A 14,887-nucleotide genomic window follows, 5' to 3' on the forward strand; every position below is an offset into this window, starting at 1 on the left:
GCCTTCTTATTTGGTAAAGCTCGGGCTCGGGAAATAAGGTCCTACGGACCCTTGGACAATTGGTGGTTGGTGGCAGCAGCATCGGGCGACATTTCGAAATCTCGGACTCGAACTTCACCTTGCTGCCCGAACACCTACGGATGCGCGAGTGTACAACAACCGTAGGACAGAAGACAGAGACGACTGGCCGTTTGCCATCGGAGAGCGCATTGGGAGGCATCAAGGACTCGGGCAATGGTTTATCATTACGCCCGAGCTCTCTGCATCAAGCGTTCCTCTGTCGCTTGTAAGGCGCAGCCACTCCGAGCAATTGTTGGGTGATGTGTTAACCGCGTACCGGTCGGGCGCCGGATGAGATTGCAATTCCACAGACATGGGATCGGAAACCCAAGAGTGCGAATCTCACGTACTTCAAGCATAAAACTCGTTGGTTTGGAAGCGGTGTTTGAGGCAGAGTAGCACACAATCAGTTGCGATGTTCTTACGGGCTCCGGGGTCCGGTGCGCGCGGATGTGCAACACAATCTTCACCGAACGGACTGCGAATCAAATACTGGTTTCGGGCTCTGCATAGGACCAGTCCGCTGCATGTATCAGGTCATCTCGGGATTCGCAAGTATAGTATTGTGTCGGTCGGAGGGTGTCGTGGAATCGGATGGCGTCCAGATCAGAGCATCTCTTCGGGTAGAAGTCGGTCACGGTCGCGACCACGTCTTCGTCTATATACTCGGCTCTGGAAGCTTGAAGGAGGTTCGGGAGAGGAGCGCGATATTGGTAGACATTTTCGCAAGAGCATCACGATCGGGCTTGGGAGGATGGTTGTCGATGGAAGGCAGACACTGCCGCAAATAGGGAGAGAGATCTTAGTTTCTTGAGGTCAGTTATGAAACCACAGGCATAAATACCCAAGTGCTCCTCTATCGTGTCGAGATCAAGTGCAGTCGGTGACCTGACACGCTCCTCTATCTTCTTACGGTCGCGTTGTGTCTGCGAAAGTAGGGTCGCTGAAAGAGTGAAACATACAGAGGATATGTAGGTAGTCATTATCGTGAGGTTGAACTTGTTGCAGAATTTGCGCGCCGTTGGTCAAAGCCTTGTAATCAGCTCATCCTGGCACCACGGACTTGATGCTTCGATCGCATCATGCCAGTCGCGCCAGTAACTTCAGCGATCGCACGCGAATTCACGTGACTATGATGTAATCTCCGTTGTCTTATCTTATCTATCATCATCTGAACCAATAAGAATTGGGTAAGCGGGGCATCTCTCTCTCCTCAGAATGCTGCAGACCGAACATAGTGTTCCAATTTGGAATTCCAATGACATGAAGAGAAAACGGGAAAGTCCGTCAATATCCACGCTCACCATAATTAAGCATTTTTCATAGATAGAGAAGAGACAAAAGAATGTAAAAGACGTATTTAGCATATAGATTAGGCCTTATTACTCTTAGAATTTACCATATAGTGTATTCTGCCATTGCAGATTTTGGAGGATGATGGCCGTTAATGCTACCCTATACTGCCTGTAATTGCGTCATCGTCTGATTGCCATCCAGCCCCTCGCCATTGATAAGCTTAACGAGTGGGGCAGCCGGGCCGCACGCGTTGCCGGAGCTTGCTTCACGTCAGAACGGCATTTCACGCGTCAAAATGTTTAATTCCAAAGTTAATTGCTATTACCGCTCCAGACGGACTGCCAATGTTGGGGGCACGGTTCTGTTGGCGGTGATGCACATATATTCTTCCACCAGTCAAATGTAACGTCATACAAACCCCCAACGTGGGGTAGCCATTCAAATACACCGTCATCGAACCAGCCTCAAACACTCAGCTACCAAACGTTATCTTGACGACGAAATCAGGCAATCTGATACTTCATTCATCATGTCAAGCGCATTGTCGAACTCTCTAGCTGAGGCTAAGCTGGTACCCGGTTCAGCTGCCAGCTTAATCCCCGAAGGCTTCAAGCCTACGACGAATCTCAAGGTCTCGTTCGATGGGAAGGACGTCGACTTGGGGAACCTCTTCCGCGCGACTGAGTGCAAGCGCGCTCCTAGTATCCAGTTTGACCAAGAAGTAAGCTGTGCATATGTCGAAAAGCACTTTGTTCCAGTGCTGACGAGGCTTAGCCTGATGCTCCTGGAGATGCAACCTACATGCTCTTGCTTGTCGACCCTGACGCACCAACACCAGATGACCCCAAGTTCGCCTTCTGGCGCCACTGGGTTCTCCCTGGCTTAAGGCCTTTGAGTGGTGGAGATGCGGTGGCTCAAGTGCAGCCTGCTCTCACAGAATACTTGGGCCCTGGCCCGAAGGATGAGTAAGTTAAGATGACTCAACATACTCAGTGTTCACTTGCTGACGACCATGCAGCTCTAAGCCGCACAGATACTTGCTTCTTCTGTACCGACAACCAGCCAGCCTTGACCTTACCAAGGAGGATGTAGGAGGCGAAGAGTTCACGCAAAGAAGGTCTTTCGACACTGCCAAGTTTGTTGAGAAGAATGGACTACGACTTGTGGCCGCCAACTGGTTTCTAGGTGCTGGAGATGGCTGGAAAGAGTAAGGCAGGGAAAAACTCGATCTCTAGTTTGAGATACGAATAGAGGCCCCGGACTACTAGTCGTCTTTGCCTTGGCTTGTCATGGTCTAATAGAAACGGGTTAAATTCATCTAGCACCGCAGACTCACATTATCGTGAATGTCCCGCTGAAGACAGGCACAACATGATTTCCAACCGATGCCGTTTCGGGATACTGACAGTCAACACGGAGGGTTGTAAGGATTAACGACAGTGTACTTGACCGTTGTTACTGTTGCTGCAACAAGGCTTTTTCCTGGCTTACCGGAGTCTGAAGGCGCCGGATATACCGTGGTATTGACCAGCACTTGTCGGATCTTCTGCCAAGGTACTTTCGGCAGCTATACTTGGTTCCTCAGTTGATATGGTTGTAGCCGCCTCTGCAGAGGTGCTCTTGACCTCACCAGTAGTCGTTCCTGCGGTGGCAGTTACAGAATCAGGAATACGAGTCACAACTGGAGACCTTATTCGCCTCTTTGCTCTTCATGATATAGCAGAAACAAGGCCAGCTCAGCTATCACCAGAAAGCCGTATTGCCACCTGAAAGCCATCAAGATGCAAGCGCCACGAGCTAATAACGGGTTTGTCAGCAGATTAAGATAGAGCAGGCAGAGTCACGGATCAAAGCAGGTTCAAGAAGTCGGCCGAAAAAATGCTTTTATTATTCAATGCTTCAAGTCATACAGCTAGGAAACTACCTCATGATAGGGAGTGAAAAGAAATATGTATCCATCTCACCGAGATTCGGATCAAATATCGGACTTAGAAGAGAAAGGCCGCTGGCCTACATTTAGTGGCGGAAGCTGCTGCTGTTGCTGCCACCACCGATACCGTTGTTGATAAGCTTGTTAACGGTACCAGAAGGCACGCCGGAAATAACTCCATCAAGGGCCTTGGAGGCAATGTAATCGCAGAGACCCTCAGCCTTCTGTCCCAGACCAAGGAAGTAAGCGGCAAGACCAGCGACATGGGGCGAAGCCATAGAGGTACCGGAGATGGTGTTGGTCTTGCCGTTGGGCCAGGTGCTGAGGATATCGGTACCGGGAGCGAGGACATCAACGACGGAGCCGAAGTTGGAGTAGTCGGCGAGAGTGTCGTCGCTAGTGGTGGCACCGACAGTGCAGGCGCTCTCCTCGGAAGCAGGAGAGGATCCAGAGGCATCCTTGCCGTCGTTACCGGCTGCGACAGCGAGGAAGAGACCGGCATCAACGATGGCCTTGGCAGCCTGGTTGACGGCATCGGAGGTCTCACCGCCCAGAGACATGTTGACAACGACACCGTTGGGGCAGTTCTCTTCCTTGGCGTGACCAGAAACAAAGTCCATGCCAGCGATGACAGCAGAGTTGGTACCAGAGCCGTCGTCGCCGAGGACCTTGACAGCGAAGAGGCTGGTCTTCTTGGCTACACCATAGGTGGTAGAACCGATGGTACCAGCAACGTGAGTGCCGTGGCCTTGTCCATCGCCGTCGGAACCACCAGCAAAATTCTTGAGGAACTTGGCGCGACCATCGAAGTCCTGCAATCGTGTTAGGTTATACTGTTTCACCTCTGGAATCTGTTCAGACTTACGGGATGGTCGACATCAATACCGGTGTCGATGACATAGGCGCAAGTACCCTCACCAGCGCTGTCGTCGTAGGAGTAAGTGCTGCCACCAGGGCTCTGAGTGGAGACGCGAGCAATGCCCCAAGGAGCATTGCTCTGCTGAGTAGTAGCCGTGATGGTAACATAAGCATCCTGCTCAATGTACTCGACCTAAACCTTGTTAGCTGGGATCTTTTGTGGTTGTATCCATATGAGTCAGAAATCACTGACATTGGGGTCGTGCTTCAGCTTGTTGAGCTCATCATCCTTGAGGCTGGCCGCGAAACCGCCGAAGCCCTTGGAGTAGGTGTAATCGGCATCAGCCTCGATGGACTCGATCATCTTGTCAACCCAGCTCTCGATGGAAGAAGCCTGGAAGCCCTTCTTCATCTTGACGATGTACTTGCCATCGACAAGCTTGACACCGCGGGGGCGAAGAATGGGAGCGGGCTCGGCCCGGCGGGAGGGAGCAGAGGGAGCGGCCAGCGCAAAGGGGAGAAGAGCGAGAAGAGTAGCAGATCGCATTTTGAAGAAAGATTGTTGTAAGTTGGAGAACTTAAAGAATGAAGTGAGTTGTAAAGAGTGGTGTTGAGTGAATGTAGGTGTAAAGACTGAAGAGCTGAGTTGCTTGATGAGAACAAGATATTGATGGAGACAGAGGCTTCTATTTATCTTCAAGATGTCTCTCCTTTAGCTGTCCCCGTCCACCTCAACTTGGAGCCATGTTCCTTGATCGGATGTTGAGTTGGTAGTCTCTCGGCACGCAACCTATCGTGTCAAACATGTGCCACGATGATCGTCATCGCTCGAGATAGTCGACCCCGGCTGCAACCACTACCTGCCTAAAGCGAGCGACGATCCCAGGCATCGCGTGCCTGACGAGGTATAGCATGAGAATTAACCATAAGCGAGTTAGCCAACCGAAACGTGCGATGCCTTGATCCAAGATTTTAGAGCACCATTTGCCACGAGATGAAAGGAGTGCATAATTAATGAGGCTCCTTATTCTCTGCCTTGTTTTGTGTTTTGACTGGTGAATCGGTTACCGCCAGGGCAGTGGGGGTGCCAATTAGCAGATTGATGGGCAAGCCAATTGAAGTCGAGAGCTGCTCTCTGGGGCACTAATCTGTCTTGAAACGATATCGCCCGAGGGTGTCAGCCAATCGAGACGACGCGTGGCGATCTATTTCCGAGTCAGGGAGTTGGTTTCAACAATTCCCCTGAATAAGCTTGATAGCTCAATCAAAAGGTCTTGACAGGTTCAATCAAGCAGGAATCAAAGATATCAGGGTCCTTTGATTTTCAAAAGTGCCAGTCACAAGCAATTGATGATACTTGAAACCATCGTCAACTGATACACTGCAGGGATATTTTGCTGCCGAGAAATGGAAGGCAATCGTTAGGCTAGGAAAAAGTTCCGACGTAGATCATCTTAGCTTCCTCCCTGTTTCAATGGGCGAGGTAGCAATTTGCTAATAAGTGTCAAGAATATATTGAAAACATATCCATTTCGCGGGACAACTAACGATAAAGGGAGATCTATCCGGAACCTTATAAGATGACCATCCTTAGTATGTCACCATATGCCGGGTCATCGGCAGTCATGGAAACATTAACTCATTCTCTCAATGGTCTAGAACTGTTGACATGGGGAAGCTTTGACAATTGCCATCACGTCAGGTTTCGGTCGACATGCCAATTAAGCAACTAGTCCGTCCTTAGTCCGGGTTGACCAATTGAAGAGGCGTAAGGCTAACGGCTTGGCTCCGCAGGTTGGGCTGAATTGTCGTGAGCACTATGTTTTAAGGGTTAGGTGAATATCCGAGCTCATTTGCCGGGCAATCCTCCGAGTGAGCCGTTCCGGATGTGCATGTCCATTTGGCTTGGTGTAAGTTGAAGGCATCAAGTGACGACAATGAACTTTTGTAACACTGACTCGTATGAGATAACTCATGGTTTCGATGGAGCGGTGAGGCTTTCACGTAGTTCATCACGAAACTCAACAACTCTGCATAAAGTAAACTGCAATCGATATTGGGGGCGAGCCATGTGCTAAACTCACAATATGTACAGACATAAAGCTTAGGTACATAAACTCTTAGCAAGAAGTAAACCAAATTGTTCCGTCCGTCTCTCATAACATTTCATCAATCGTCTAGCAGCTCGTGGTAACTCCGGAAGTAGTGCAGTACTTACCATCAGGGCCAGATCCAATCTTGGAAGGCTCAGCGCCGCTCGAGTTACCCTCGTAGCGGTCACAGTACTTGCCCTTGTTCTGGCACGAGCTGGTGATCTTGCAGGTGTCTCCATAGTTGGTGTTAATGCCGCAAAGAACACCACCGTCGACGGCAACAGAGCCCTGGATGACAACGTTTCGAGGGCCGCCGTTATCCTTGCAGTTTCCGCAGCTGCGGACGAGCTTTCCGTAGTCCTCGGCGTAGAAATCCTTGATCTGGACGGTTCCGCGGCCGTTGAACTGGACGATCTTGTCGCTAGCATGGAAAGCACCGCCACCGTTGATGTAAGAAGTTCCACTGGTCTGCTTGAGGGTGATGGCATCCTCACAGACATCGGCCCACCAGACGTTGTTCAGGGTGCTAAAGTCAAAATCAGCATGAGAAACGGTGAGTCGAGAGAAACTTGCTCACCAAGTACCCTTGCAGTGGACACCTTCGGCCTGAGATGCGCCGATGATTACGTTGGAAAGAGTGGCGCCGTTCTCGAGAATGAACATAGCATCCTTCTCACCAGTTTCAGTCTGGCCTTGGCAAACAGAGGCTAGGACAGAGTGTTAGTCAGAGGTTCTGGAGACAAGGTATAAAGAGGCTTACGGCTTCGCTCGAATCGCTTCATGCCACCATCGTAGCTGCCCTTGACAGGAACGGCAGTAGGGAATGAAGTAGCACCAGCAGACTTTGGGAGAGTCTTGGTGACAGCGGCGGAGGAGACGCCGGCAAGGGCGAGGATGGCAGTGTACTTCATGATGAATGAGTTGAGGTTATCCCGAAGATGTATCTAGTCAAGGCTGGAGTTGTGATGCTGAATGAACAAGTCTCTTGGCTCTCTGGATCTCTCATCCTTTATATATTTATCAACGTTATATGTTATTTCTCCTTGATATATCGGTTTCAATCAATCTTCCCCTTTGTTCTAAAGCCCCTGCACCTATTTTTCGCTCATTGCACCAATTAGCATCGTATAATCATCCTCGAGTCCGAAAACGGCAAGCTAGTCACCAAAGTGAAACTCCGTTCAATGTTACATCTCGAACCAGACTCAATTCTCATTCGAGGAATAAAAAGTCATAATTCTCCGTCTCGACTCTTTATTTGCGGAGACCAATCAAGTGACCTGATTTTCTGCTCAACTTGCTCGATATGATCAGCTGCACGACGACCCGAAGTCTGGGGTAATGGAGATACTACCCCCAATATGAGCATGGGGAAGATGAAACTAGTAAGGCTGGATGAAAGTAACGGGGCGAGATTGGTGGAATTTCGATCATGCTTGTTTTTAGTGACGTGTCCACCAATTAAGCTTACCTGGAATATGAACGACTTTGAGTTTCGATGCGGATCTTCCACGGGCATAATGGAATGTAGTAACGTCTGATCCTCGTGGTTAAAAGCCGTGTAGCCGTGAGGAATAATTTTGCACCTACGAGAGGCCAGCGATCGTCGTGTTGTATCTGACCATAACCCTGCAGTGTTCTAGGCTTGAGTGAATAAACAAAGTCTCTCCTTCTTAAGCTTTAAGGTTACTCAGACCGCAACAAGCTTGGATACCAGAGATACTTTGGGGGCAGCGGTGATATCCGATTCTCGGTTCGGGGACTAGATATGTACCCGAAAGCTTCAGAGCTCTAGATGGTTGTGTGAACAGAGAGACGATACAGAAACCTCATGTTTCTCGAGATCTTAAGAGCGCTGTTTCAAATTGTTGATCATATAGGCCATAGGCTATACGCTGGAAGACCTACAGGGCCGCCAAATGGTCCCAGCAGCATGGGACGCGCCAAGGGCAACTGCCGACAGGACCCTGCGACTTGGCAATGTGTTTTTGACACGAATCGCGTGACAGGTGCATGATGCGCTTGAGTACAGGAAAATTCTTTGAATTTGCGTCCATACAAGTTTGCTTCCCAAAATACACGTCTCTAGCTGATACGGGGCCCGGCGAACTATTATTTTACTTCACAGAGTGTTTCTCTTCTAGATGCAATCGATATAGGCTGATACTGTCTTCTGCTCCGACTGGTCCAGTCTTATTTCCACCAGGCCAGGCGACTGCAGTCTAAGTTCACATTTTATAGATATTAAGAGCATTTGCATCAGAGGGCCTTGTTCTGTGACTTGATGTTCTTGATTCATCAGCCGCACCGATTGGACAGTCTCTGAATGGGTTCCCTCCAGAGGGTCATCAGCGTGCTTTTCAATCCGAAGTCCGGTTATGATGGACTGACATGGCGATCTTCAGGCGACCAAAGCATCACAGTTTAGCTTGAAGTTCCAGTTCAGTCTTGGTTTATCAGATGCCTAAGAATCAATAATCGCGGAGCTGAGGTCAGGGTAAATTTCTGAACCGTGGCATCCTATTTTAACATTTGGAAATATCCTGCTTTGTTGCGTGGAGAGAAAACAGGTAAACAACAAGCTATTTTTGTCAGGCCATGTCACTCTATCAACAGTGCAGAAGCCAGGGATAGTTTTCCGGAAATCATTTTTGTAGGGTATCATATCAAATCTCATCACGCTTGCTTCCAAATCCACAAAAACTCAAACAATCAATTTCCCGTCAATTTGTGGCCACTCCAGCAACAGCTCTCTCATCCATTTCCAATATTCCTCTTGGGCCCATTGCCGTAACAGCTGTAAGTTATATATAATCTTGCAAATTCCCATCGAGCTTGATGTATCTCCAAGATTCTTCTTCTGCCAGAAAACCGTCTTCTCTCCCTCTGGTGTTGTGATGATAAGATGCCAATCGTGTCCTTGGATGATAATGCCAGGTATGAAATCGGGCAAGTTCCATATCTTCTCGTTGGCAGTCGTGAGCTCTTGTGCACGTTGTCGCAACGAGACTAATTGTCGGAGGAACTGCCAGTGGGCCGCCATCCAGACTTCCATCTGAAGCCTGGCGTTCTCCCAGCCTTCGCCTGTCTTCTTGGTTTCGATGCTGACGGCGATGGGATTGTCGGAGAGGGGTGCTAAATTTGTGTGATTGAACATGCCGAGAGGGAGGATATCCTTTAGGGCATCAATGGTCTCTGAAACTTGGGCAGACTCATCCTGCTTTGGATCGAGATACATGCAAAAGTCAACTTTCTTAGACGCTGACGTCACATGATACTCGGTGATGATTGAAGCGGTTGTGCTAAGACAGTTAGAAGTTGCAAGGTTTCCTCCATTGAATGTGCTCACCTGAGTCGAAAATCAAAGAACTGGTCACTCCTTGGACCCTGCAACGGTCTCAGAGCAGCAGAAAGAACACGATGATGAACTTCAACGTTCCAATCTACCTCCGAACAACCTCTACTATTGCAATAGGCAGCCTCGTGAAGAATCCACTGTATAGCTTCAGGCGTTGGCGTATGCCCAAGATTGCCACGATCGTCCGAAAAGAGGAATTTGCTTAGAATGGGCTGTCTAGCCCACTTGAATTCCCCGTATACGGAACGTTGAGACGAAGGAAGGATTCCAACGCCTGATGAGGCGAGATCAATCTTCTCGAGGAGAGAGTCCAAGGATTTTGGCATGTTGGGAAAGGCGCTGAGTTCTCTGGTGATGACGCCTCTGCTGTTGAGCGCAAGCGCACGGAGTTGTTTGGTCGGCGAGGATCGGCCTGATGCTTGTGATGCTGACTGCGTCGAAGGTAGAGAGGTGCCGGATTCACTCCTCGGTGTCCTTATCCGTCTTGATGGACGAGGGGTTTCGAATTCATCGTCATGGTCGGTGAGAGTGTGCTTCTTGGGACTAGCCATACTGTCGTCACCTTGCGAGGCTTCTGGGGACGGGAGGTTTAAGCGACGGCGCTTTGGACCTTGTCTGGCCTGAGGAGTGGATGCCGAGCCTGTTTGGATCTGTTGTAGCCAGAGTTGTATCCGATTCTCTAGCGACATTGTCTTTGCGCACGATAGCGAGTGGTTGTGCTATCTTAATTGTTGATTCATGTTCAATTGCTTGATCTGATGCTGGAGTTGATGCTGTTTACTTGGCGTTGTCGTGGCAACAATCTTAGCATAGCTGAAAATCGGCGGGTTCTGATTGGGGGTACAACCACAACCCCGGCTCGATTTGCAGGGGTTCTGAAAATGTCGCCAAACCCCTTTGGCTTGCCAGTCAATGGATGAAAATTGAATTGCAGTGTCGAGAGAACCATCTCATCTCATGTACAAGCCAGCATTGTTCTTTGGTCGAGTTGACAGCGGAAGGTATTTCCAGCCACAAACGGCACCTATATGATCAATTATCTGGCCCGAAAGAACAGCGGCTCACGCCCAAATTTAGTGGAGGACACGGATGTTTACTTGACTAGATGAGTTTGCCCTACATGAAAAAAAGACTTGGACACATTCACTGTAGAACTGGGCAAGTTTTAGTATACAATTATTAAATTCAGTATGGGTTCAGTAGACTAGTTAATTTTGGCGCCCCAAAGATAGACAAGGGGGAAAATCGTCGAACGAAGCAAAACCCCCTCCTTTATCTAAATACATCCCCTTAGCGGAACCTGTGCTCGTAGTACTTGTGCTCAAGCCAGATACGGTACATGCGCTCTCTAGGGTTGGGCTGTTTTCCGTTGACATCCAGCTGGTTGTTGTCGTACTCGATAAGGACCTTTCCATTGGCTCTGTTATGGAACGCCTCAACCTCTGCCTCACTCTGGGGCTTGAGATAACCACGGGTAATGACCTGAACACCGTTCAAAGGCTCGCCTCGTCCAGTGATATGAGACAGAAGCTCATCGACTTTGGCCTTGTACAAGAGGACTGGGTTTTGCTCGGTGGATGTCTTGGTGCGGGGGGTTGAGACGTAGATCTTGACGTTGTTTGCCTTATTCAGAATGCCACCAGATCCGGCCAGAGACCTCGGGGTGGTGAACTTGTTGGTACCCTGCTGGAGAGGCTTGATGATCTTTTTCTCCCAGTTGTCGCCGCGATTGAGGAAACCAGTTTCCATCTATAGTAATTAGTATCTTGAACTCGAAGAAGACATTGAGTTAACAAAAGACTTACAAAATGAGCGAACCAGTAACCCTTGTCAGAGACGATGACGATGCCAGTGCAGCTAAAATCATGTTAATAAAGTAACCCCGACAGTTGGCATTAGGATTTGATCCTAAGTAGTGAAGATATTCAGAGTAGTTTATGATCATTTTATTATAAACTTGGTGCATCACTTACCCCATGAGACCCCGGATATACTTTCGCAACGGCTTTTCAGCCCAAGATCCTTGGCCTGAGACAGCGTCATGCTGAATTAGGTTCCAGTCCAACTCGTTGACACTTCCAGTGTCACTGTCAATCTGCTCCATGACATATTCGTTTGCCGCGGTTGCATCGGTACCCCAGAGGTCCTCGATGTCATCCAAAGATCTCTCTCCAAGTACCAGAGAGCGAGGAATAGACTTGCCCTTGCCCTTACCTCTGCCCTTACCAGTGGTCTTGCCTTTGCCTGCGTCCTTGCCTTTCTTTGGGGCAGGTTTGGCTAAGCAGGCCTTGCAAGTCAGGTCACAGACAATGGTGGGTTTCGTGATTACCTTCGAGATGGCCCTCTCATGAATGGCATACCCAACGTCACTGACATCAGATATGGATGAATCGGATGGCTTCACAAAGGGAGAGGCCAAGGCAGAGCAAGCCAAAGAGAGGAAAAGAGTGGCGAGGCGGACCATGATGAAGGTGGCCTAAGTGAAAGTGAAGGTGAAAGTAAATGCGAGTGAGAGTTATGAGAAAAGAGTGAAGAATGTTGTAATGAAAGAATGACTGCTGATGAGTCTCGAATTTGAGGACTATTGACCACAATATATATATCAGAGGTTGCCATACAGGCTATGGTACTGGGCAAGTCATAGGATACAGAAGTTTCTAACTGCCGAACTAGGGTGTCCAAGAAATCTTAGGGTCTATTTGATATATCCCTAAATGACAAAAATACCCAATGTAGATGCTTTGCAAGTCTATACTAAGTCTAGCAAAATCTTTTGTCACTTATGATATGTGTTCTTAGTTTTCTTGCTCCCTGATGCCGAAGTCGAGCTCAACTCTATTCTGATATTCAAGGGGATCTTGTTCGGTGAAGCCGACTTCCCCTACTCTACAACTTCATTGGGAGACTATACGAAGACGTTGGACCGATCTAAGTTGACCCTTGCCATGTGCCAAGAATATTTCGAAGCAAAACACAGATTCATGCTATCCATGGGTGCGTCAGCTGGACAGGCTTGGGTTGTGCAGGGGGAGCACAGACATATCTCTGTTTCAACATTTGGTGGTAGTCGGATTAAAATTTGTCCAACAAAGTCTGTCGGTAAAATCCGTTCAAAGAACTGCGTCTAGACTCAGTGTCCTTACGAAACGTGGATGGCATAAACCTCATTTCATGTAATTTTGACGAGATATCTGGAGTATCTTTAACAAGAACCTCATCTTTTCTGTGTCGCCAAGCCTTTGCGCCAAAAGTCGATACTGGTCCAGAGTTTTGCTATTAGCAGTTCTTTTATAAACATAAACGATATATTAAGTTCGTTATGAGTAAGGCAAACAGAAAAGCCCACCGAGTGGTTTATACTATATATAAGGAGGCAGCACGGTAGTCTGGTATTAACACTCAATCGGGTATGTCCCACTACTTCGATCTATAGCAGAATTTGGTCGAGGCTGTAGCCATGCCTGTCCTTAGGCGTAGACGCGTAGACAGTATGCGTCCCAAACAGTACCTTACCAGGCTGATGTACGTGTACTGGGTATTGAAGTATAAATGTCGGACCGACAGCATGACCTGCTTGAAATAGCTAGAACAGTTACGCAATGAAGGCAGAATCAGATAAGATGGGAAGACGGGAAAACAATTAAGCTTTAACCCTGTTTCAGGTGTGACATCTGGCATAATTTTCTGATGATCCCAGCTCTTAGCATGAGATCTTTAGCCCTTGCGAATTGTATTGAGTTTTCTCTCATAGCTCAGTTCCTCATTGGAGACGAAAGTATCGTGGATTTAGTTATAAGTGAGGTCAAAGGAGAGAACAGGAATTCGGCATCTTCTATCGATGAACTTAGTTGAATACACAAAAACATTACCACCAGACCATTCACTATAGTGCCATCTCTCACAGAAGTGAGGCGATGCAGTCTCCAAATCCCCGTCGCATGCTCAATAAGGCAATCCGGGAAAGATCTTTATCGCAGCTCATCGTCGCTATGGAAATGATCAAAGCCGACTCTCAACTTTTTTCTTCTCTTCAAGAACTGCTTCCATCAATACTGGGACGGTGTGTCCGCCACGGATGCATCGACCTGGTGAGATATCTTCTAGAGTGTGAAAGGGCACCTGTTGAGTCCTTATCGCCTGTTGCTGTCGCCGCAAACTCCTCCATCCCCCTTGTTGAACTGCTTGTGGCCCATGGCTGGGATCTCAACAAGGCTGAAGCTGACAGATCCCTTAAGCGGGGCGATAAGCTAATCGACCTCGTCTGCGACGATCACCAGTTGGTTCGCTGGTTGGTTGAGCATGGCGCACTGGTCACATATGGCGAGGTGGACCTCTATGAGCTCTTCCCGTAGCCAGCTCCATTACTAGAGACGTGCGCTGTCAGAGGCTCTGTTGCAACGTTCCGGTTCTTACATAGCAACGGGGCATTGCTGGGCCACCGGACGCTTCACCGAGCAGCCGGGGAGGCAGCAACATTCGGTGCAGACCCTTTCACTTATCAAGAAGTCCATGATGAGATAGCTGGAGATGAAGCCAGGACCAGAAAGGAGCGAGCAGAAATGTTGATGTTTCTTGTGGATGAGATGAAACTGGACATCAACTCGATGGACTCGACTGTACCATATCGTGCTTACCATTGGGGAACTCCTCTATGCTATGCTGCCGTAAAGGAGAACGGAGCTCATGTAGTGAGGTGGCTACTTGAGAGGGGAGCTCAGCCCAAAGTTGAGACTACACAGAATGTTGCCGACGCAGAGATGTTGGCGAAGCTGACGGGCTGCACAGAAAATGCGAGAATATTACGTGAGTGGAAGGAGGAACACTGAGACAGAGGAAAGATGTTAGACGCACTTTGTAATATGATGTCCCGCATTTAGTATATAGCACTTTGTGGTTAGTACTCAAGAGCCAATTTTGTACCGGTATGTTATAGATTGGTATGGAAGCAAAAACATGCCTTTACCAAGCTCAGGCTTGAAGCTTCCCTTGACCTCCTCTCAACCCTGCACCTCAGCGGACCGCATCGATCAATTGTGAGCCCCCTCAGCTCATGGTTTTGAGGCTCTGTTTCTTCTCATGTTGGGAGCTCCATATTTGTTCTGCAAAGAGAGGAGAAAGGGTGTAGCGGTGGTGGTAGCGAGAGATGAGACGTGTACCTTAGTATCGGCAAAATATGTTTAGATGATTGGGCATTTGAACCATAAGAAGCTTTGTAAAATGCAGACTAAAGGACTGAAGAAATATTAATAATTTGAGGCGCATATCATTATCAAGAACATGGAGATTGCCTCG

At 48.5% G+C, this 14,887-nt stretch overlaps 6 protein-coding genes across 6 annotated transcripts; 2 read left to right on the top strand and 4 right to left on the bottom strand.

The window, feature by feature from the left end:
• Positions 1–1,885: 1,885 nt before the first annotated feature.
• Positions 1,886–2,567, top strand: FMAN_14852 (uncharacterized protein; the record flags this gene model as incomplete). The annotated part of the gene is made up of 3 exons (XM_041822842.1): positions 1,886–2,077; positions 2,131–2,321; positions 2,375–2,567. 3 exons carry the CDS (start codon positions 1,886–1,888, stop codon positions 2,565–2,567), a joined length of 576 nt encoding a protein of 191 aa, XP_041688482.1.
• Positions 2,568–3,372: 805 nt separating this feature from the next.
• FMAN_14851 (putative endopeptidase K) lies at positions 3,373–4,691 on the bottom strand (the record flags this gene model as incomplete). Its single annotated transcript, XM_041822843.1, has 3 exons — positions 3,373–4,098; positions 4,152–4,337; positions 4,398–4,691. 3 exons carry the CDS (start codon positions 4,689–4,691, stop codon positions 3,373–3,375), a joined length of 1,206 nt encoding a protein of 401 aa, XP_041688483.1.
• Positions 4,692–6,321: 1,630 nt separating this feature from the next.
• On the bottom strand, positions 6,322–7,148 carry FMAN_14850 (putative pectate lyase; the record flags this gene model as incomplete). The annotated part of the gene is made up of 3 exons (XM_041822844.1): positions 6,322–6,763; positions 6,815–6,944; positions 6,998–7,148. 3 exons carry the CDS (start codon positions 7,146–7,148, stop codon positions 6,322–6,324), a joined length of 723 nt encoding a protein of 240 aa, XP_041688484.1.
• Positions 7,149–8,941: 1,793 nt separating this feature from the next.
• On the bottom strand, positions 8,942–10,284 carry FMAN_14849 (uncharacterized protein; the record flags this gene model as incomplete). Its single annotated transcript, XM_041822846.1, has 2 exons — positions 8,942–9,539; positions 9,587–10,284. The coding sequence occupies 2 exons, from the start codon at positions 10,282–10,284 to the stop codon at positions 8,942–8,944; spliced, it is 1,296 nt and encodes a 431-aa protein (XP_041688485.1).
• A 601-nt stretch (positions 10,285–10,885) lies between these two features.
• On the bottom strand, positions 10,886–12,059 carry FMAN_14848 (uncharacterized protein; the record flags this gene model as incomplete). Its single annotated transcript, XM_041822847.1, has 3 exons — positions 10,886–11,344; positions 11,401–11,452; positions 11,569–12,059. The coding sequence occupies 3 exons, from the start codon at positions 12,057–12,059 to the stop codon at positions 10,886–10,888; spliced, it is 1,002 nt and encodes a 333-aa protein (XP_041688486.1).
• Positions 12,060–13,584: 1,525 nt separating this feature from the next.
• Positions 13,585–14,421, top strand: FMAN_14847 (uncharacterized protein; the record flags this gene model as incomplete). Its single annotated transcript, XM_041822848.1, has 2 exons — positions 13,585–13,875; positions 13,948–14,421. The coding sequence occupies 2 exons, from the start codon at positions 13,585–13,587 to the stop codon at positions 14,419–14,421; spliced, it is 765 nt and encodes a 254-aa protein (XP_041688487.1).
• Between the last annotated feature and the right edge of the window lie 466 nt (positions 14,422–14,887).

Source organism: Fusarium mangiferae, assembly GCF_900044065.1.
Source record: "Fusarium mangiferae strain MRC7560 genome assembly, contig: FMAN_scaffold014, whole genome shotgun sequence".
Classification (NCBI taxonomy): domain Eukaryota; kingdom Fungi; phylum Ascomycota; class Sordariomycetes; order Hypocreales; family Nectriaceae; genus Fusarium; species Fusarium mangiferae.